At 40.6% G+C, this 24,051-nt stretch overlaps 1 protein-coding gene across 3 annotated transcripts; it reads left to right on the forward strand.

Moving 5' to 3' along the window:
• The first annotated feature begins 391 nt into the window (after window positions 1-391).
• On the forward strand, window positions 392-24,017 carry LOC141960695 (very-long-chain enoyl-CoA reductase-like). Of its 3 annotated transcripts, XM_074906593.1 has the most exons (13): window positions 392-455; window positions 11,028-11,078; window positions 11,579-11,630; window positions 11,967-12,011; window positions 13,342-13,445; window positions 15,473-15,588; window positions 15,707-15,812; window positions 20,262-20,334; window positions 20,422-20,465; window positions 21,882-21,939; window positions 22,644-22,732; window positions 23,721-23,766; window positions 23,866-24,017. In XM_074906593.1, exons 1-13 carry the CDS (start codon window positions 429-431, stop codon window positions 23,991-23,993), a joined length of 939 nt encoding a protein of 312 aa, XP_074762694.1. In that variant the 5' UTR covers window positions 392-428; the 3' UTR covers window positions 23,994-24,017. The 3 variants fall into 3 exon arrangements, with proteins under 3 accessions (XP_074762694.1, XP_074762696.1, XP_074762695.1); XM_074906595.1 differs by lacking the exon at window positions 23,721-23,766 and having other exon boundaries at window positions 23,866-24,012; XM_074906594.1 differs by lacking the exon at window positions 392-455 and having other exon boundaries at window positions 11,034-11,462.
• The last annotated feature ends 34 nt before the right edge of the window (window positions 24,018-24,051 follow it).

The raw sequence follows: 24,051 nt of genomic DNA on the forward strand, positions 1-24,051 counted from the left end.
GCTACTCCCAAAAAATATGAAATGCGATTTATTTCTTGCAGCAATTCTGTAATGTTCAGAGAAAAATAAATCACCCTTTTGAATGAAATGCCACCGAATCGTCACTCCAGGCGGTCGGCGAGTATTACTCTGCTCGCCCGGTCTGGGAACGGGGGGCGCCGCAGGACCCGGCTGGCCGGAGGCACCGGCGGGCCCCGCACCACTGCAGGCGGCCGGGGGGGCCGGGCCGGGCGGGGGCCGGGGGGGCCGGGCCGGGCGGGGGCCGGGGGGGCCGGGCCGGGCGGGGGCCGGGGGGGCCGGGCGCCGCCTCCCCCGGCCCGGCGCTGCCGCCGGGACCCTCCCGCGGGGGCCGGGCGCCGCCTGATTGGCCGCAGCGCGGGGGCCCGGGGAAGGTGCCGCGGCGGCGGGAGGCGGCGGCAGCCCGCAGGATGGGCGGCAGAGCCGGCTTCTTCGAGGTGGGTGCGGGCGGCGCCGGGCTCCGCGGCATCCTGCCGCCGCCGGCGGAGGGGGCTGCCCGGGGTGGCGGCGGACTCCTCTCTTTTCCCCGTCTATCGGCAGTGGAGCGCCGGGGAGCCGAGCCAGCCGCTCCCGGCTCTGCCAAGGGAAGTGACCGCCTCTGGAGCCGGGCGGAGGGAGCCGCGGGGAGGGGTGCTCGCTGCTCGCCGGGGTCTCCTCGGGGCGAGGGGGCAGGAGCCCGGGCGTGTTCCCCGCGCCGGTCCTCTTCCCTGCGTCCCCGGTTGGTCCGCGGAGGTGGCCCCGGAGGAGTGGGGGGGGGTCCCCCCGGGCTCCCGGCGGGCTCTCGCGGTCCGCGGAGGCGCCGGAACAATGTCCCCGGGCTCTCCGCGGATCCTCCCTCGGGTAGCGCCGTGTCAGAGTGGGTCTGACAGCGCATCCCGTAAGGGAAGAGCGAGAGCGAGGAATGTTCTCGGCACCTCCTGTCCCCAACTTCTTGGAAGACCCCGGCGCTGTGCACGTCGCCGAGAGCCGTCCCGCCGAGCCCGCCGGTCCAGTGCGGGCGTGCCCGCCGGCGGCAGCGGCCGCGGGGCGGCTCGGCTGGGCGAGGCGGGAGCTGGTGCCCTGGCCGAGAGAGGGGCCGGCACCTGGCCCGGGCCCGGCTGCCCTCGGCGGCGCGGCGCGCACCGGCCGGCGGGGAGGAGCGAGGGCGAGCGGTGCTCGGCCCCCGCCGCGGGCGGGCTCCCTCGGCTCCCGCGGTGTGTTCCGGTCTCGCGTGGGAAACGAGAAACAGCCCGACGGGGTCTAGTACGGTCAGGTCCTGGCGTGTACAGAAAGTGCGGAGTAACGCGCACCCGGAGAGCGTGAGGGGCGCGTATCTCATCAACTTACATAAACAGGCCCACGGATTCTTTGCCGGAGTTGGTTAGGCTGGCTAATACAAAAATTCTTGAGAGTGGCATGTATTACAAACCCAGGTCGGCACGAGGTAAATAGCAGCAATCCTGGATGTATTTCTGCAGGCTTCAGTTTCTCCAGCGCAACTCGCTTAAAAAGGAATTAAATTCCTCCCCCCGTGCAAAATACGAAACAATTGTTGTTATAACATTAACAGAATCCAAAACAATCTGAAAAGCAGCTGCTCCTCTAGTTACTTACCATGACCTAAAAGTTCAGATTTTGCTTTTCAAAGCTATAAAAGTGTTCCGGCTGTCACAAACCATTCAGAAAAAAAAAAAAAGCAAGCTGTGTCTAGCTCTTGTGGGCACGGGGTAGGCACCTGCACCGTGCCTTTAACCTCTGCAGTGTTGACTTCCCTTTTTTTTTTTGAAAAACAACCAAGCTTTTCCCACATTTCTATCAGTGTCCCAAACTCTGGTGAGATCCAAATGCAGGAGCAGGTACATGCGTATTACCCTCCTGAATGTCCTTGGTCGGTAGGTTTGCTCTTCTGCCTTAGCTGCACTGAACTTCTGAATAGCACTTATTACTAGAAGACCTCAAAAGCATGGACGTCATTATTGTTAACAGGATTTTGCAGATGGGGATTCACACAGAAGTGGAATGACCTGTTCCATCTTGCTAGGAAGAACAATAGCAGCAGATACAGGTCTTTTGAGTCCTAAATCAAGATCCTGTGTCTAAGCAACACTAATCCAAACTCAGAACGCCTCATGAATTTACATGTCAGCCTTGTATGTCTTAGTCCTTTTCTCTGTACAGCAGATAATGGGTGGAAACAGATTTGCCTAGCTCATCCAGTGTGTGTCTGAGCTGACTCAGGGTGTAGGATGTGGACAAAGACAGCCTGGGTAGCACCGAGCAGTGCTGTTGCACATTACTTTTTACGTTGTTCTCCACACAGATTTGCTTTCTTTTATAAATTCATTGAATTTGAATTCTGAGTTGCGTTTCCCCACCATACATTCACAACTGAGCTATCTGAAGAGAAGGTGAGTGTCCCACCTGTCCCAATGCTTCCTGGGGCAGGAGGGAGTGGAAATCTTTGTTGGTGTTACAAATGTCAGCGTTCTCTGTTCGAGGTACTATATAGTTCTGTACTTTTCCCTGTATATCTTTAAACCATTTACTCTTTATTGCTCTTCTTACAAGAATCACGAAGCACTTCACAATCACAGTTGACCAAACTGTCACTGTCTGAATTTTTTAGAATATGACTGTTACAAGTTTAGCAGAGTCTGTTGGTCGAATATTTCTTCCTTTTTTGTTGAGTTTGTGTGTTTGATTATGCTTAGTATGCAATCAATTTCATAGGTTCTTGAGTATGTAGGAAGGTCCTCTTCCTTATGCATGAATATAATTACTCTTTGGTGAACTGACCTACCAAAAGATGGGCAAGAACATTAGACGGACTGTGATTTCTGAGACACTGGCTGTTAATTCCCATTCTTTTTTTAATGAGAGTCTTTCATAGCGCAGCTGAAGACAGAAACACTTTAAAAAAGGGCAACATTGTATTAAAGTGACTAGTAAAAACCAGTGAGAGGCAGATTCTGCTTTGGAAGTACCTTTATCTCCTTATTTTGAATTAGCTGTGTTCAAACTTAGTACCAAGAATTATGAGCAACCACCTAATTAAGCCAAAGTGATTTCCCTCTGCTTAAGAGATGTCTGTATTAGAACTGTCATGCAACATCAGGTCCTGGTACTCCTAGACCTATATCTCGATGGCTGCCTCTACCTTTCCTATTCTGTAATAATGCCAGAATAGGTCTTGGTTACTTCAGGTATTTGTATGTTTTTAATTTTGCCTCAGCTTTTTTTATCACTAATAGCTCAGGAAAAGCTTAGCAAGAACAACTACAGTTTAAAGAAATATGTGCATACCTGAAAGTGCTCCACCTGATATTTTGAGGAGATTCACCTCTGAAAATTTAGAGATTTGTGATAGAGACTTGTATCTAGATAATTAATATTCTCTAGGAGTGCTCATTTCTCCAAAATGATTAGAGAACAACTCTTCCGACCTATTTTAGATATGTTTCAGAACTTAAGATACAGTTTATCCTAAAAGTGCCTGCTTTTCTCCTTTCCATACAAAGGACGCTTATGTGACATGCTCAGATATAAAAGTCTGTAGTAGAGAGCACTGAAGTTAGGCTAATGAATTTCTTTCTTTCTACTTGACAGGTTTAGTTCTTCAAAAGCATTTGATATAAAGAAAATAGTATGGCACTCTGGCTTCCTAGAGGAAAGACACTTGAACAAATACACTCATACTGTAGAAAATTAGTGTCATAAGAGCCACAATTGTACTTTTGCTTCCTTAAGTGGTTTGGATGAGAAGTGCCTTTTGTGAGCAGTGATAACTGAAAATGTTTTAGAGTCTTCACTCCCTGAGGATAGATAGAACTGACATATGCAGTACAGTCTAAAAGCAATAATGTACTGGCCCCCCTTGCTGGCATTTAAAGCTTCTCCCCCTTCTGACTGTGATGAAAACCCTCTGAATGCAAGGGGGGGAAGGCTGCTGCCTAGCTAGCATTGCTGGGATGTCACAGCTCCTGTTACAAAGGTTTCTCCCACTCAGAGCTATGCTGTCTAAAGCCTCATCAAGTAAGAGCACGGAGAGCAAGTGCCAAAAGCAGGACTGCAGAGGATTTTAAAATTCTGCATTCTCCAAGAGCTGCCTGAGCAAGACAAGGCCACACAGGAGATATTTGAATGGTCATTTAAGGAGCCACTGTGGAAAACTGTCCTGTTATTTGAAGACAGCTGCTCTGTTTTCACAAGTAACACATAAGATTATTATCACAGAAAGAGATGAGAAGATAGGGAAAAACATTCTCCCTTTCTCTTCCCTCACTACTTCTCCACACACTTTCTACAGTCAGTTGTGCTGCTTCATTTTAAAGACAGCAATTTGTCCTTTCTCTCTGCAGAGCCTGAGAGAGAAACTTATAATTTTGTATAGGAAAATGTGATAGTAAAACATTACTTAAAGAAAATACTTGGAGCTACTCAGAACTTGAAGGCTACATTTGAAATCAGAAGTCTTATTTGAGAAAAAATAATAGACTACTTTTGTATTAATTTTTAAAAATATACTTCAATCTTGTGAGTTCACCCATCAGTATAAGGGCTCCAAACTTCCCAGGGCTTTTTGCCCTGTCAAAAGACAGCAGACCCATCCTTGATACCTCTAGGTAAAATAAAGGAAAAAAAAAAAAATCTCTCTCTTCAGTCTCTTCAATTCCATATCAAAAGCATATGTTGGATGTACATTTTGACATCCACACACCAAATGATCCATGGAGTAATGGAACTATAGATACTGAAATTTAACACTGCAAATCACAGTGCTGATGCAAAGAAATGGTGGTGATTTCACAAAGATTTTATAAACCTCTTCTACCTGAATATTGTCATTGTAGAAAATGAATTTTTCTACATGTGAGTGTAGAATGTAGAAGAGTTGTAGAAAAATGAATTTTTCACCATAAACTAAAGCCCCGAGGCAATGAATATTCTTTGTTGCACACAGAAAAGGCTACCCAGTGGTGTTGGAAAACCTGGATGTCTACTTAGTGTTGAGTCAAAGCTGGCTTAGCTTCTCAGATGGAGGCACTCCAGTCTGCTTCACAGTGACAGTGATACTTGGTGAGTGATGCGACTCTTCAGTATGCCTGGGAAATTGGCAATGCACGCCTCTGCGTTAGCCAGTGTAAGTAAATACCCACTGAGTCAGTATTAACTGGTGCAGGTTCCTTTCCCATCTTGTGTATCCTCCTGGAAGATGTCATGCTAGTAAAAGCTGGAAAGCTTTCATAGGCTTTCAAGAGCCAGAATTCACTGTGAAAGCACAAACCTTTAACAGCTCTTCCATTTTGTGAAAAATAAGCCAGTCTCCCACTCCAAGGGAATGCACCTTCATTTTCCTTCCTGACCGTTTTTACACCGACTCTTTTTATCCCCCGTCAATTATATAAATGGATTTGTCTTTCTGAAGGATAACCATTTGTAGCTCTACACCTGTTACCAGCCTCAGGTCCAGGTTCACAAAGCGACTTGGGGTTTGCCATGCCTTGAGGTCAGGCACCCAGCTCCAAGAGTGGATACGACAATTTGGTTAAGGTATCCAAGTTTACTTCAACTCTACCCCTTCACTGTGTGGTATCCTAAAAGGCATCCACTGGAGGGAAATGCTGAACAGAATGACACTGGAAGGGAGCAGTGCCTGAAGCAGCCCAGAGACACAGGAATTCACGATTCCTCTTTGGCAGGAGATGGCCCTTTTCACTGGAATGCACTCCTGTCCTCTCCTGCCTGTGCTTTTTGGTCTCTCTTGAATCCTTTATTCCTTGCTTGGTGGCTCAAGCCACCCAAGCCTTCTGTGGGAGGAGTGGGGAATGGCAGAATGCAGTCTAAAGTAATTTTCCCACTTCCTGGCAATGTATATAACCATTACATATAGAGCATGAAGAACTAGATCATCTTTGCTGAAAGTTTAGTTTCATTCAGAAATAATCTAAATGCTGTGCATTGTGCTGACCTTGGGATAGCGATGCTTGGTGGATCAAAGTCATTGAGAATTTAAATGCAAACATGCCTAAATAACAAACCTGAAACAGATGGAAGGAGTAGAAATGTACTATGAGTTTCAGCACAGTTCAGACAGCAGTTCTCATTGGAGTGTGTAGGAGCAGAACTTAGGAAGCTGAGAAGTACCTAGTGTATATCTTGTGAACCTGTAAATGCTAGACATCTAAATTCTACAAAAGTGAAATTTAATTGTATAAAATCTTTTGTGTATGGGTGTCCCTGTTATCTCTTCTCTTTATACACAGTGAAATAAAGTAGTAAGATTCTAGTCTCATGAAATATCAGCCAATTACTTCAGAGAGGTAAGGCTTTACTTAGTTGGACTACTTACAGAATAAGGTACAGCACTTTGCAGGTAAGATGATGACATTTCGCTTGATTAAACATTTGCCTTGGTTCTGCTTTGGGAATTCCTCACGCAGCATGTGGCTAAGCCATGGAACTCCCTGCCTCAGGACACTGTGCATGCAAAAAGTTTATACAGGTTTAAAAGGCAAGTGGATAAACTAATTGAGGAAAAATCCATGAAAAGCTATTAAATACAAAGGCAGCACTTCTGGTGCAGGAAAATCACAATTTCTCTATCTACTCCCTTCCCCCCAGTCGCTACGTTCTTGCCCTGTTTTATTTCTGAGTTACCTGCTGCTGGCTGTATCAGAAAGATACCATTCTAGATGGATCCTTAGACTCATCCTCTGCAACAGTTTGTACAGTCCTGCACAAGGGAAGTTTCAGACTGCAAGTCAGTTGTAGCAGCAGCAGCAGCAACATAGTTTTCAGTATAAGTACACTTATAGTAATTTCCATTTGGCTTAACTATTGACTTCAAGAAAAGTTATTCTTGATATGCTCTAGTGTAAGATCACACTAAGGCATGCTTACTTTCCTTCAGGAACAACACAGTCTATCAGAAAAGTCTAATGAGATAGAGAAAATGACTAATTCCGTAGGAAAAAGAAAATGTTTAGAAAGGTTTAATTAGGACTGTTGCAACCATGGATTTTTTTTTTAGTGTTAAATTCAAGGAACCTGACTTATGTAAGCACTCTAATAGTTCAGAGAGAATTCATTCTGCATTAATCTTTCTCAGGCTGGTTTGTTCCTAGACTGTAAAATAATCAGGGTTTTTTGCCGACTAATTTAAAAAGAAATCAATACAATATATGCTTATGCCAGTGCTCACAAAATCTCACTCAGATAGAGTTTACTGAATCTGCTGAATATAAATGGCTGCAAATAAAACTTCCAAGATGAACAGACATAAGTGCATCAGTATTTCTGTAATAGTTATTCCATAATTTTTGAAGATCTGTTGATCCTTAAGCATTTGATATGGCTTTAAACTAAGGGAATTTGATTGACTATATTTTTGTAATCCTATTGCAGGGATGCTGCACCTTAAAAATTCTTTTTTAGACACTGTTCAACTGTTCTTCCCCTATGAATAAACTTTCCCCCCTTTTGTTTCCCCCTTTTTTTTGTTTCCCCCTTTTTTTTGTTTCCCCCTTTTTTTTGTTTCCCCCTTTTTTTTGTTTCCCCCTTTTTTTTGTTTCCCCCTTTTTTTTGTTTCCCCCTTTTTTTTGTTTCCCCCTTTTTTTTGTTTCCCCCTTTTTTTTGTTTCCCCCTTTTTTTTGTTTCCCCCTTTTTTTTGTTTCCCCCTTTTTTTTGTTTCCCCCTTTTTTTTGTTTCCCCCTTTTGTTTGTTTCCCCCTTTTGTTTGTTTCCCCCTTTTGTTTGTTTCCCCCTTTTGTTTGTTTCCCCCTTTTGTTTGTTTCCCCCTTTTGTTTGTTTCCCCCTTTTGTTTTCTGAATAAAAGTTTAAAGTTGAATGTACTTCTCTGCTTATATCATATATTGATTATTCTTTGCCCTCGACCTATTCTAAACAATAATAATCAAGAGTTTTTCTTTTTTAAAGATACTATCAATCTTTAATCCTTATGCACTAGAGCAATTTGTCTTCTAAACACTGAAGGTACACATTTATAGTCCCTTGTAGAAGAGTTTTAACATAGCTATCTTGCATAAATCTGCCTATTGATTCAACTGCTTGAAAAGTTGAAGCAGTTTTAGATTTTCTTTAAAAATTCACAAAGTGGACTGTAAGTCATACTACACTAGCGCAGGCCAACAGTCAGTGTCCTATTGTGCTAAATGCTTTGAAAACACATAGAAATTAAAGTTCTCTGAGCCAAACAATTTATGTTTGAAAGGGATGATACCCATCAGTAAGTGTTCCAAGAACAGATTGCTGGGTATCTAAAAACTGTTGCCAACCAATACATTAACTGACTTGGTGCTGCGCCTGAAGACTGGAAACACTGTGTTCAGTGCTACGTGGGTTCATGTGACTGGCCATTATGTTCAGAAAAGATAATATTTCTCGCCTTGGATTGGGCTTTTCTGTCCCTTATGCAGGGAACATCTAAACACTGGGGGATATTCGGATACAGCGAAGAGGCGTGATAATTAGAGGAAACATCACCTTGTTTTCATTCTGTTGTTGCACAACTTTCTGTGGGGTGGAGTGGAATCTAGAGCTGTGTTCCTGTATCTGTCTTTCTGGAAAGGGAAAGAATGTTTGGCATTTGCTTAGATCTTGAAGGTAACTGAAATATTTGAAGATCAGGAATGTGTGTCAAAAAAAAAAAAAAAAAAAAAGAAACGAAACATTGAATAATTTAGGTTGCAAGGGACTTCTGGAAGTCATGTAGTCTAACTCCTGCTCAAAGCAGATAGAACTAGATCAAATGGCATTGGGTCTTGTCCAGTCCAATTTTAAATGCCTCCAGGGGTGGAGATTCCACATCCTCTCTATCCAACTTGTTCCAAGGTTTAGCTAAGCTCATGGCGAAAAAATTGCCTCATATCTGATTGGATTTTCCCATATTGCACCCAGTGTCTATTGCTCTTACCATTATCACTGTGCACCTTCAAGAAGAGTCTGGATTCATCATCTCTATAGGATCCCATTAGGTATTTGAAGAAATGGGCCAGTACAGGCAGGTATGTCAGTTTGGCACTTCAAAGAGACATGCTGGAATGGAACCAAAGGACAGTATAGGTCTTAGATGATTCGTTTGTTTTCCGCACCAATTCCAAAGGTTCACAGAAGTACCAAAATTTCTGTACAGCCAATCCCGTGAAAACCACAGAGCAAAGGAAAATGCTCTAATTTTCAGTCTGGCCTTGTGCATAATGAGAATAACCCAATTAAAAGACTGTAAGTGGCAGAAAGATATCCAAACCACTCTGTAATTGGCCTGGAGAAGATTTCTGTAGTACAGCCACTGAACGCCATAGACTAAAACTGCCACTGGAGGATTCTGATCCAATATGTATATGCTGTGAGCTGGTATGGAATGGAAAGGAGAACGCTAAAACTGTGGGTCCTGCTGCTGTCTGTAGGGCAGCCCAATGTTATTCATTGACATAAGAGCTTTGAGATACACCAAAGGTTTCAGTAACACTTGTAGCAATTCCGTATCAGACAATCAGACAAAAAACGGTTTACACCCCCCACAGAACTTGTTCTGTGGACTGCAAGAGTCAGAATGTTGCATTTCAAGAATAATCCTCTGGGAAGGGAATCCACTTCATTTCCTTTCTGATGGACATGTCCTACAAACAGAGACAGTAAAACTTGATTTTTGTGTTATTTCAAATATAAAAAAATGAAGGGGAACCATACAATATCCCAAGAATGTGTCACACATTCATTACGTATCACAAAGGAAGAAAAGTGCTTACCTCCCTTGATGTCCCACTTAGATCTTACAGTGCACAAGCAGAAAATATCACTGCATTAGTATTCCTTGTGGAGATCAGATTTGATACTTCTGACTGGAGCTGAAGGGCTCCATTGCTGTACCAATAGAGAAAGAACAATTTGGGAGAAGTAAAAGAAGGAAATAAGATACTTTAACCAAATGATCTCTTCAAAGCAACCCTATTAGAAAGATACGGGACTGTGACTTCTATTTTTAGTAAGGAATCATATTTAAAGTCTAATGTTAATCTATCCTCTTGGCCAGTTAATACCAAACATAATTAATGCTAGATGTTTATTTAAAACCATCAACAACAAACTCTTTTGGTACTAAGTAATGGTAGTCACATTTAGTGTGACAGATAAGCTTTGAGCTTTTACTCTTAGCTATACCACAAAGTTCCATTACAAGGTGTTTGATGAGAACAAATGAAATTAAACACCTCACTATATTTTACGTTTTGCTAGCCTGCTGCAACTGGGCTTTGAAATGTCTGAGGACTTTTCTGATTGGCTGTTGATTAAAATCATAACCTTTTGCCAAAGTGCCAGTTGATCACAAAAATAAACTGCTCTTTCCTTTTCAGAGCTGTAGCTAAACCACTGCTTGAAATATAAAATCCTAATATGTAGTTACTAATACAGGTGATCTGAGAGGCAAGAGTAATACAGTGAGTATTCCTATAGCAATCTTTTTAGGATTTATGAAGTCCAGATTTTTAGCTGCAGCTGTTCATTATGTCTGCCAATGTTTTCCACTCTCTTTACAATTCAGTTATTCTGGGAACAATGCACATTAGTCTTTAAACTTGGAAGATTTGCTGACATGCATATTTATGCACTTTTTCTGAAACTGTCTTTCTAGTTTTACAAATCATAAAAATTCTGTTCCTTAGTGATTCCTGTGAAACTTCTCTATCCCTTATTTGTTCCTTCTGCTCTAGCATAAGAAAGTACCGCAGATCAGTGTGTTTTGATGAATGAGTTAGCTACTTCTGCTTCTGAATGTATCCAGGAGGACAATTTATTTGGCAAGAAAATTATCTTTTTGCATGTTGAGTGCTTTGAGAACCTGGCCATGATTAAAGTTGTCTCTTGAGCACATTAGAAGTGGTTTTAACACAGACCACAGATCAGAGAAAAATGGTGTCTCATTCTGAACAATGATTATGAATTTGTGAATCAACTAATAGTTTAGAGGTTATTTAGCCAATAATTAGTAATTATCATTTTGTGTCCTATCAGGTGGAAATCCTTGATTGGAAGACAAAGAAACAGCTATGCTTCCTAGATAAGGTAAAATAAAAATCTGTTTAAAATGCTAGGTGACTATTTAAAAATTACTAACTTTTCTAAGTAAACATAGTGTTTATGAAGTGTTTCATCTCCTGATAGCCTTTCTTTGGCCACTGAAGAGGCAACGATTATACACACTTCATACTGACTACAGAGTACTTCAACCCTTTCCCAGAAGGAACTTTTGGGCAAAGAGCACAACTTCAGCTGCTTCACTAAGATGGTTCCAGTTGTGCCTTACTCATAAGCCATCAAACTGTCACTGCTGTTGTAGTAACTCTGGATCACTGCTAGAGAAGCTGCCTCTGAAACAGATGCCAAAAATTGTCCTCCCTTTTTCCTGTAAGAAGTATCTTGAATCATCCATACCAATCCTAGCCATCTGTAAGAAAGTTATACTCTTATATTGTTTAAGTCACATTTCTACATGTATAGTCTTACACGTAGTAGTTGTCTTTCAAAATATGCATCTTACGTATATAATATTTTTTGTTGCCTAGGTGGAACCAAATGCCACCGTTAGGGAGATCAGATCGATGTTCCATAAATTATGTGAGTATAACTTTCACAGCAATTCACATCACATCAGAATATCCATTATATAAATAGGACAAAATTACATAATTGGAAACATGTGATGTACACACACGTCATGCTAAGTAACGTGCACATGAATGTGAGCACAGTGAGACTTCAGCATAATTTTTTTATACTACCCTTACACACCTTTATATTTTTTCTGCTGCATAATTTCTCACAGATATTCATGTTGAATAAATATTCCTAAAAATCTTTAGCTAAAACTTACCTTGTTGTGTTGCATCCATTATAATAGTGGATGACCTAAACCAAACGTTGTGTATCACACAGTTCTGTATGGTCTTACAGATCCTCGGTGGTATCCAGCAAGACAGTCAATAAAACTTGATCCAAGTAAGTACTTGTGAGAACTAGACTAACAAAGCTCTGAGCAATGGCCGGGCATAAAGGCTAATACTTTGCATGGGTATTAGCTCTTAAGAGTGAGTTTCCAGCTATGTTAATTAGCACTGTGAAGGCTGAAGAGAATCTAGAAGAAATTTAATTCTTTGGAAGTACCAAACAGAGTTCCACCCATGTGCCTGGTGCTTGGTAATTAACTCAGGAGTCTGCACATTGTTCCAATACACTTTCTAACTACTGAGCACTTCTACTTTCAGACAGGCAGCACAGAATCTAGATAGTAATTTCTCGTAACTGCAGTGAAATGATCTCCACAGTGATGCTTAGCTGGGAGTACTAAAAAGGGCTATGAGTTAGAGCTATCAATTCACATAATCCTCTGCTCTCAGGTAGGAATTACAGTTCTTTTGAGGTAAGCTAATGCAAAACACATTGCCATGGATGTAGGATTTGCTCACAAAGCCGATGCGAGCGAGCTGACTTCATTAATGCAGTTGTAGGTATTGCTACTAGAAGCCTCTTAGCACGTGGCCTGGGTGCAGAAAAGAAAGTCTAATTGCCAAACTGTGTTAATTCATCTTAGCAGTCAGTATAAAATGTAGCACTTTCTTCTTTTGCTTCCATTAAGCATAGTTTTATTTAAACAGTCCCTTAAAAGTATGCTGGTGAAGATCAGTTCGTTGTGTAGGATCCGTCCATGGAAAACAGGCATAACTTATTTCCTTCTTCAAAGATCTACCTTGTTAGATTCCCTACCTTGTGACACTTACCATGAGAAAATGCTGGCCTTCTGGATATTCCCCCAAATCTAGGCATTAAAAGCTTGAGTACTAGCTCATGTCCCGTGGAATCACCTCCTAGCTGGTTGGTTGGGAAAAAAGGAGGCAATGAAAACCTCTGTAGGAGAGCCTTCCAATCTCAGCTTACTCTAGCTTCTGTTTATCTGACAATGAGCAATGAGAACAGAGGAAAAGAGAGGAGAGAGATCGAGGTGCAGCTGACTAGGATGTCAGTGAACTATGTTAAAGGGCAGTGACCAATCAGCAAATTCTGCTGTAGCAGTGATGGAGCAAGACTAGGCAGGCACATAGGAGTGAGAATTCTCTTAACTGTCTTGGTGTGGATAGAGGATCCAGGGTTATATGTGATTACAGGGATAAACTGAAATTAAGTATAAATATTCTTAGTTTGTTTACTGTGATTCCAATAAACACATCTCATCAAAGAATCTCACAGATTGGTTAAAGCACAATATAAAGCTAATATTCTATCAAAGCTGACTTGAATTTCACTGAAATGTAATTACTTCTTTCCTTCTCAGAAGGAAAGTCCCTGAGGGATGAGGAAATCCTGCAGCACCTCCCTGTTGGCACAACTGCTACCTTATACTTTAAAGATTTAGGGCCACAGATAGGATGGACTACGGTGAGCTATGCTTCGAGTCTGGGCCATTTTCAATGGCTATTTTTCCATAATTAATCCTTACATCACTTTTTGTCTCTCTCCAATATTTTTGCATGATGCCTGCTCTGACAGTGGATGCAGGTGATGAATCCTCATTGCTTCAGTTCATTTATTCAGGGAAAGCAGTAACAGGATATTCTGAATGCCTGATTCCCTGGGAGAGCAGCAGCAGAAAACTTGCTGCAGGGTAGGTTGGCTCTACTGAACTAAGGTGCAGGTTCTCAAATGGATTTAGATATCTACTGTAAAATCAGTAGGAACTAAGTGTCTAAATGCCTTTGGGGATCTGCCTCACAGCGCCTGCGTAACTCTCCTAACAAAGATCAGGATTATACTCCTATGAGTTTGTCCTGCAAAAAGGCATGTGAGCGACTTCACATGCCAGAAATTGAAGTGACTTCAGCAAGAAAATGTGTGAATGTAAGATCAGTTAGCCATCTGCATGTGGCTGCATCCGAGGATGCTAGTGGCCTGCTAATTACAGCTGATATTTTCTGCAATATTAATAGCCATCTGCAAAGACCTTGTATATTTACTGTCTTAGCTCAAATGCAAATTCTATCACAACTCACTTGGCACGCAACAGAGCAATGCTGTTTATGCAGTGAGGTGACCAATAATCTCCAGTTGTTCAGAAGGTCCATGATGCACATATTACGCTAGCTCTAATGAAACAGCACAGTACGAAGGGAAAATTATCCAGTAATTTAAAGGCATATTTCCTATTTCTTAGCTATGAGACATTAATAAAATATTGTATTAATGATAAATAGCAAAGGCAACATTCATAGGAAGTAAAATTTTAAAAAGTAAAATGTTCTGCAAGATTGACTCCTCACACCATTACTTTGGATGCAAAGCTGATAAATCAGGCAGCTATTACACAAGCCAAAACCCAGTAAGACCAGCAAAACTTCTAATGGCAATGTAGACTCCAAGATACACATGCATTAATATATACCAAAATGTCACAGTGCAGAGTAACACCAGACTTCTGCCATTCCATAATCTTTCATTTACATTCTTCTCTCCCTGCCCTTCAAGCTACTTCATTCAAATGTAAGCCAAGAAATACTTCAGTCTTATCAAATAAAACAACCAAACTTCTCATGTACAATCAAATTCAATCTTCACCAGATAAAATGCAGATTGCTACAGAAGTCTATAACACATCTTTCTGAGTGTCAAAATAACTCTAAATATATTAGAAAAGTGTTGGGATTTGGTTTTGGTTTGGTTTTGTTTTATTTCCTTTCTTTCTCCATAAATGAGATATGGGCCTATCTTCCTCACTTATAGAAGTGTGGAAAATTCAACTATTAATGTTTGGTCCAAAATTAAATTCAATTTACTGTGATGTTCCTAAGAAATACACACCTATCTGAAATGAAATCCAGTTAGATAACTTCTCTGTTTTCCTCTATTTTTTTTTTCTTTGCATTCAAATTAAAGATTGTTTGAACATAGAATGAATTGGCTGTTTCCCAAGACATCTGCTGTGCTAACTGTTCATACAGATGGGGTCTCCTGTGACCACTTACAAGCTGTGTTTCCAGTTTAAACAAAATTTATTCATTAGAAACAAAGCTCCTCTTTTTCAAGATAAATTCTTCACCAAATTTCATTTTAACCCAAATTAAACCAACAGTTTTTGAGGGCAAGAGGAGGGTGAGAGCTGCATAAATGTAACATGCATGTATGCTTACCATGATCTCTGGGCTGCCATGGCTATCTTTTCACACCCATATTGTGTCAGCTGAAGTGGCAATGGCTGTTTGTGTGCAACTGAGGCAAATGCATTGCAAAACTTTTATGTGCATGTCTACCACTTTCATAGCCCAAGCCCAAACCTGCTATTCCTTCCCTGCCTCTCTAAGTGCCATCCTGGGTCAGTGGAAGTGTTTATTCCCTGCATTAGTTATCACAAAGAAACCAAAGCAAAACCACCATCTAATTCAGCTGTCTAATTATTTTCTCTCTTTTTGCAGGTATTTTTGATAGAATATACAGGTCCATTGTTCATCTATTTTCTGTTTTATTTCCGCATGCCTTTTGTCTATGGACTGGATGAGAGGTTTACATCAAGCCCGCATCCAGTAGTTAAGTAAGTTTGTTTGCAGGCTTGAGCAGTATTTCTCGTTAGCATTGTAGTCTTATTCCAAATGTCTTGCCACACTTGGTTTTTTAAGTACTCTTAAATGCTTTTGTCTTGCTGTTTCTAGCTTGGCATGTATCTGCCATTCTTTCCACTACATCAAAAGGTTGATTGAAACAGTATTTGTTCATCGGTTCTCCCATGGGACTATGCCACTGAGGAATATTGTGAAGGTAAATTGTGTCAGAATCTATCCATAGCCCCCCTTACAAATCCAACTAGCCAACCTCTGTCTCTGCAACACAGATTTTTTGGTGTGGCTTTTGTAGTAATGCACAACAAATCTCACCCATAAATCTGTAGACTTCTTCAAAAGACTTCTTAATGTTGCTGTTGTATAACCCACTTGTTGCCATACTGTTATTCATGTTATAGTATTCTCATTACTCTTTTAGAATTTGAAACCTTCAGCATACCCTTCCTTTTCACTCAGCTAGCTCCTTGGGTGTGAAGGTTTTAGTAACAAAGTTAATTTTTAAGTTAGCACAGGCAGGCACAATATGAGGGTTGCTTTTTTAAAAGAAAAAAAAAATTACTCTTTGTAACAGTCATTTTACATCTTCTTTGCCCCTAACATCGTCTTTGCTGTTGAGCAACTGTAATTTACCTTTGGTCCAGCACAAAGCAGCTTGGTTGTTCTGAATTTTCTTCTCCCGCAGGAGCACCCCCATGTTACTAATGTGGCTGTGGCATAGGGCAGCTGTTGAGATGCAGACCCCATGTTTCCTAGATGTCTGCGAAGTAGTACAGTGACCTGCATGGCTGTGCATGGGCTGTAGTTATTTTACATATGTTCACAACAAAGTACATAGTGGTATTCAAAATTATGCTTTATATTCAGGAAGACAGGAGATTATCATCAACAATGGGAAAAGCGTATAATATAGTACCAGCATGTGGGGATTTAACATCTAGTATTTAGACAACCTCTTGGAATTTGCATTATGGTGGTGATATTCTCAGCAGCTGATGCTCTACCTTGTGGCTAACTCCTTACAGCTGTGCAGCAGCTCTGGTAGTTCCGGCAGTAGCTTCATGCTTTCCAAATGGAAGGAGGGTCTGTGGCTGAGCAGTGGCCCTCAGAAATAATCCTCCCTAGCTATTTTACTGTGTATTCTGCAGCAGAAGGCAGCGGCTAGCAGATCTGGTAAAGATTTGCTCTTGATACAACAGTAGCTAATGCATGCTAAACAGCTGATATACGAGCAACCTTACCTTGAAAAAGAATCTGTACAGTATGATAAATCTTCATTTCCTCACTGCCATCTCTGACAACTACTCGTTCCCTTCAGACCATACAAACTGTTGTTGCTAAAATTGACATTTGTACCAGCCATTCTGATCACTTCTACTTTTCCACCTTCTCAGGTTGGTGGTACTTGCTTTCATCTGTAAAGTTGCTCACAGTTCTTCTACTTGCTTATCAGTGCTTGGGTCTGATTTGCTTTTATAATTTCATTGACTTTGGTGGTGTTACTCCAAAATTGTGTCAGTGAGAAAAATATCACATACTCTTACCTTTTTTCTCTCACATACAGACGGGAGACAAAGCTTCTTTCTTTAAGTGTTTGATCACACACACTAGCAGATATAGATAACATTTCCTAAGCACAATGGAAAGCTACCTTTAACAAGAGGCACTTCAGTCTCAATAAGCAGATATCCGAGACAGGAATTGATGAGATTTGTGATTTTCATCCTTTGTTTACCAAATGGAAATAGGAATAAATGATACTGTAATATACAGCAGGGGTTCACCAAAAGCAGTTCAAGCTATATACTAACATAGTATAATTCTAAGATTTTTCTAGGCAATAGAAAGGTAGAACACCTGATTTATCTGGACTTGGTAAACAACTGGCTTAGGGTGAATAAGATAGGAATTTATACAAGAATTGTGTGGTGATAAAGGAACTAACTAAAGGAAAGATGATTGTGGCTGTGCCAGAAAAGGATCTGTCAGACCTTTAGTAATGGTGAGGTATCAGTGGAATTCCTCAAAGATTAGTCTTATGACTGGTCTTGCTGAACATTTTGATAGGAAAAAAGGGATATCGTTGCTTTCTATAAAAGCATCTGGAGAAAAGAAAACACTAGACCTACAGAAAGACCATTTAAACCAGAAGACAATATAATGAGATAAGCAGAAGGATACATGCTGGTCATGAATAAACATAGGCAGGACATTAAGAAATAGTTTTGATCATCACAGGGATCATCAGTTGGAGTAGAGAAAATAAAAATCCTAACCATAACTTTGTAAATTTAGGAATAATTTATTTATGGGATTCCTGCAATATCTGAACTTGATTCACAAAATCTTTTTATAAGAGAGTGTTGTAGAGCTTTATTCACCTGGAATATGAAAGATTCACATAAACAATTTATTTCTTTCAAGTGAGTTCACAAAGTCTGCATGTACTCTGCCATTCCTGGCGGAACCTCACTGGAGGCTTTTGTATGAGCAGTAAGGCTTCTAGTGGCAGCTGTATGTTTGTAGTGTTACTGCTAAGGACTTTAGCAGTGGCAGACTCCACTCATCTTAAAGCTCCTTTTCTTATAACTGAGGCATACTCTTGCAGTAAATCATGTGACTAGTACTTGTTCAGTTTAATTACAGCATGTATTATTGGGAGCTGAGCCATGATGATTTATTTATTTATTTTTACTTTACTGAAATCCATTGCCATATGATCCATCCTGTGCCAAGCCCCAAAGTTAGGGAAGGGTTTTTCATAAGATGCCATTCCAAGATTACAAGGAACTGTTTCCATGCAAGTTTGTACAGCAGTTAGCAAGTTGTAGGTGATGGTGGAAGAAGCTAGTGTTAGTGAGGAAGCAGTAGTTTATGGATAGAACGCTAATTAGATTGTTAGACTGACTGGAGTCATTCTTCCGGTTCTGCTGCTTTTCCTGGGGAAAGGGAAGTTGTCACAGGAAAATCACATAATCTCTCTGCCCTTTTGTCCCACCTGATCTGTAATTATTGGTTAATAATTTGCTCTTTCTCATCAGTTACATATTAATATATAATCTCAGAGCAAGGACATACTATGTGTTTGTATTACAGATACCCAAAAGGTGTCCATTTTGTCTGAGGTTTCTGGGCACTTCAGTGGTTCAATTAACTCTGAAAAGAAAGTGGAAGTGCAATAGAATGTTTGATACAACTGCTTGGAGCAGATGGGGGGCCTAGACCTCACCAGCATTTTCTTAAAAACACACCATCAAACACTGCAGTTAGCTAGTGTGGGTTGCATCCGCTGATCATTTTTGAGGGTATTATTGCTAGAAATGTTGTTCAGGTATATATAGAGGAAAAATGCTGCAAAATTCAAAGGAAAAAAAAGAGTAAAACCAGTCAGGACAGGAAAGAATGCAGCCTTGGATAAGGATTTTGGCTGCATGAGTGGGAAAGGAAAGCTGTGAAGGAGAAAGCAGAAAGACCCAGAAATGTCTAAGGTATGTGAAACTACTGGAAAGCCAAGAAAAAAAGCATCACAAGAAAGAGTAAGAGGATCAGTGTTTTACTCAAAGAGTGAAAATAGGAAATATAGAAAAGAACAGGAGAAGTGCGGAAAGGAAGATAAAGAGCTCAGTTTTTGTGTTGCTGAAGTCCAGGTGATAACCAAACATGACCTGAAACATTAAAAACTGAGGCAGTAGGTTTGATAAAGAACTCAACTGATGAGAGGCAGATTTGGGAGTCATCAACAAAGGTTAAAGTCTGCCTGCAAGAGAATGGCACCTAGAGGTGAGAGCATAGAGGAAGAGGAATGGGCCAAGAAAAGGCCTCCTTCCTAGCTACAGGTATATGAGGAGGGAGAAGATAATCTGTCACCAAGACACTGAAGCAACACTGAGTATCAGAAGAGAATCTGCAAGAAGCAGGGCCAGAAAAACCAAACATGAGATAGAGCTTGTCATTGTAAGTATTTTTTTCATGGATGAAGCCTGTGAACAAGCTCTAAGATTGGTCAGGAATGAGTCAGTAGAACTATTAGTGACAGCCATGTTATCTGTTTAGAGAATGGAAGCTGGATCACAGAAAGCCAAGAACAGCAGCAGAAGGGACAAACTAAAGATATTGCAGTGAAAGGGCAGAGGAAAGCGTCAAGCATGGTGACTTTGGGTAGGTAAAGTTAAAGCATGTGAAAGAAAGAAAACTGATGGGGTGAAGAAGAGGAAGAAAGGGTGAGGGATTTGGCAATACAAAATAATAAGCAGGGAAGAGAATACAGTACCTAAATCTGGTTTTACAAAGTCTCAGGGGTTAGCAAATCAAGTCCCTCTTTAACATAGAGTCTGTATGGCACTTCATCTTTGGCCCAGTGGCTTGCCAGACAAGACAAATTTGTTTCAATAGTATGTTCATGCTTTCTACAGCTGTTTATAAACTTAACTGCTCCAAGACATTTGAGAGGAAATCTTACTCTGTGAGCACTACTTCCTTCCTCTTAATTCCTGTTGTCTGCTCCCACCTTACCACACTTAGTATTGTCATTTTTCTGCATTATCAGCATCTTGAAGGATCAGCCCAATTGATTGTTATCAGTGGTCCTTGCAGTGAATATTGGCCTAGAGGATTGTACTAAAACAAAGAAAAATTCCCTGTTTTTCAGAACTGCTTGTATTACTGGGGTTTTGCAGCTTGGCTTGCTTATTACATCAATCATCCTCTTTATACTCCTCCTTGTAAGTAGCAGAACAGCCCTCAATATGATTTAAGTACTTATGGGTTTGTATATTAGTACTAATAACATGTAAACTTTTTTTTTATAGCTTATGGGAAAAAACAGATAAATTTTGCTGTGATCATGTTTCTGGTAGGTCTGTTGTTTTTATAAAATGCTAAAACATGTTGCTTTATTTCTTATGTTGTATAAGTGGAGGAGTGAGTAGGATAAGCAGATACTTAAAACTTGAACACTTGGGACATACTACTAAAGCTGACCACTTGCACACAGAACAGATAAATCTGTTAATGTGATCTTGTACACAAGGGAAGACTTTGATCCAGTATCCATTCAAAGTCTGGGATTTTTATCTGCTGGGGTGATCTCTTATAATCTCTAAAAGAATCCTGAAACTACCAATTTGTGACACTGTGTTTAAAAGTCAGTGAGTTTGTTTTGTGAACTGTTTGTTGAATGTTAAGAATCACAACAGGCCATAAAACTTGGAGAACTGGCCAACTAAGAAAGTATGTTGCTGATAATTTCCAGGGATAGAGGTTAGTTTTCCTGGGATTCAGAAATTTTTTACAGCTTTCCTTGTGAAGCAAAATTCTTAAGTCACTGTCTATTCATTCTCAGAGTTCCTAGGAACGTTTAATTCATGCAGAAGCAATGTTAGTGTAGCCAACAAAGATGTACCTGGTTTTCCTATGTATGCGTAACTTGTTCAGAACATCAACTGTTCACTTGCTTTGAGAAACAAATTGTCAGTGACTTCAGGATCTCAAAGCAGTTTCCCAGTACAAATATTCTGTGAGTTAATAATCTATTCTCATTTTATAGAGGGACTACATAACTGAAAGCGCAGAGCTGGGAATAAAACTCAGGAGCTCTGACCACCAGTCATTTGCTTTAATAGTTATGATTGCAGACACTGGAGACTGTCCATAATCATATAAATGGGTTATTTCAATATGCTTTCTACTTAATTGATTGCGGAAGCATTATTTAAAACCAGTGGAGGAAGCTGGGTCAATTATATTTCATGGCTTACATAAATTATACTCTAGAAAAGAAAACTTACTTAGAGCCCAACCCATATCTTCCTTGGGATTTTAATAACTTTTGAGAAACCAAAACTACCCAAATAATTTTTTGGGGTGTTTTTAAAACCAGAAGAATAACTAAATTTATAGCAAGTATCTCCTGGGTTTACTTTTATGCCCTTTGGTTTATTGCCTTTGGATTTCATGGGGATTGTATAAGTAGTAAATTTGATCTTTCGGACACTGAGTCCATATTTGCTGGCAAATATCATAAATATATAACAGAGTATAATATGGACTCATGTTTGAACAAAGACATCCTCCTCCCGTTAGAGAGAAATCTTAGTTAAGTATATTTATTACGGTGCATTAACTCCCATTTTAAAATCCTGTTTATAATAGATTATTTTCCTCCTTTTTTTTTTTTTTTTTTTTTTTAAAGGACCCCAGGAAATAACAAAAGGAAGAAGAGTAAATAGAAGGGAAGCACATTTTTAATCTGTCATGTTTTTTCTTGTAGCTGTGTGAAGCTGGAAATTTTTCCATCCATGTTGCGCTCAGTGACCTCCGGAGAAATGGTAAAAATTGCGTTATCGTTTTTCACTTTTACACAACCATTCAGTACTTCTAGTTACTCTACCTCATGAAAGATCTGATCCTGGAGGGCACTGATACGCTCCCAGGTGACTGCTGTGGGTGCACAGGTTGCTCAACACTGTAAAGATTGAATTCTAGGGGAGCAGACAAGAATCCAGCACCAGACTGTTAAACAGCACTTACCTTACTGTAATTTTTATTGGTTAGGGCCAGATTGTGTTGAGGAGAGCAGTTAAATTAGTTACACTGGTAGTACTAAAGGGAACAGAGCTAGTATAAGCCCTTTGGTGAGCAAGGGAAAGTAATTTCACTGGCTTCTACAGGGGGCACAAAATGTCTGTACAGGCCAGGGTTCCTTTGCATGAGCCAAATGTCTTACAGCTGTCAACTATGACTGCCAAAATCCCATTCTGTGACAATCTGAGAAAACCTTTAACTTCTAAATCTAAAACTTGAGGTACCTCTTACAGGAGTTACCATGATCAAAGGCCTTCCTAATGCCCAGAACATTTTCTCACAGTTATCCCAGTCCTTCTTGTGGGTCCAGAGGACATCCTGTCTTCCCACATCCTGCTTGTCCCTCTGACAGTGATGAGACACAGGAGTAGGCAGATTTGGGTTGTCTTAATAGGAAAGAGTGTATTTAGGAGTGTGAATATTTTGTGATTTGTTTTCTAATCTATAGGATCCAAAACCCGTAAGATCCCATATCCAACAAAGAATCCTTTCACATGGCTGTTTTTCTTTGTATCTTGCCCTAACTATACATACGAGGTATGTATTTTCAAACAAGATGTTAAGATTTTAGTTTTGCTGAATGTATTTTAATTTCTTTTGGAATATTAAACATGAAAGAAACTCTGAAACAGTTCAGCTCAATACATTTCCCCTTCTTCCCTAAACCCCACAAAATCAGATTACAGAGAGGGACTTGCCTGTTCTTTCTCTCCTCCCTTGAGGCAGTACCTGCAGGGCTAGCCTTAAACAGACAACTCAGACCCTGGGCCTATGTTTCAGTGTGGCTGCTAAACAAAACAGGTGGACTTTAAAGCAGTGCAAATTTTGCAGACAGGAACAGGGAGACTGCCACTGAATGTGTATTGCAATGAGGGGATGGGGGAGTCTGGTGGACTTATGAGAGCCCAGGAATATCACAGTACACGTGAAGATAGTGGGCAGACCTATAGAAGATATTGTGGTAGACAAAATAGGCCCAGGTCTTCTTCCCCATTTTCTTAAGTTACACATTTTCTTGTGTTGGTGGTGACTGCTTTATAACTTTGAATAACTTCATATTACTTAACCAGGAGCCTAACTCCTGACTCAGTTCAGAAGTGGTTAAAACCTGTCCAACTCAGTGTTAAATTCACTCTTGCTCAGAAGGACAGCACCAGGTTTTAACTTCAGTGGAGATTAACAGATGTTAATGAGACCAGCATTTGGCCTCAGACTTTAGAAAGTTATTCCTAGCATTGATAGAGGTGTGACAAATACAAATTAGGCAGAGAAACAGAAAGGACACTATGTTGTAATGCTTAAAATTTTGTTGTAATAATGACTATGGAAGCAAACACAAAGGTTTTGTTTGTAATAATAAGCCACTGTTCACCTTTTTGGCTAAAGGTTATTAACACTAGAAATTGATCTGGCTGACCTTGGCTTTTTTATTTACCTATACTAGGACAAAGTTGTTTTTGATCAATAGAGACATAAATGCAAATGCTGTCACCAGAAATATTTTAAATTTCCTTGGCCAAAACAGGTGGGGACCTGGATCAGTTTCACTATCATGACTCAGTGTGTTCCAGGTGAGTAATGTTTTGGTACTTCACCCTGAAGTGATGTCAGCAGCAAGAGTGTGTTTTTAATCTAATAATGAAACATATCTTTTTCTCCCTTCCTTCCAGTGGGGCTGTTCACCTTGCTTTGCTTCATTCAGATGACAATCTGGGCAAAGGATAAACACTGCACCTACCTACGAGAATTCAAGGATTATCCAAGTCTTCGAATGCCAATTATTCCCTTTTTGTTGTAAGAAAAAAGGTTTAATTTGGCTATTGCATGGAACTTCAAGAAGAAAAAGCTCATAAACC

This window comes from Athene noctua, chromosome 5, assembly GCF_965140245.1.
Source record: "Athene noctua chromosome 5, bAthNoc1.hap1.1, whole genome shotgun sequence".
Classification (NCBI taxonomy): Eukaryota; Metazoa; Chordata; class Aves; order Strigiformes; family Strigidae; genus Athene; species Athene noctua.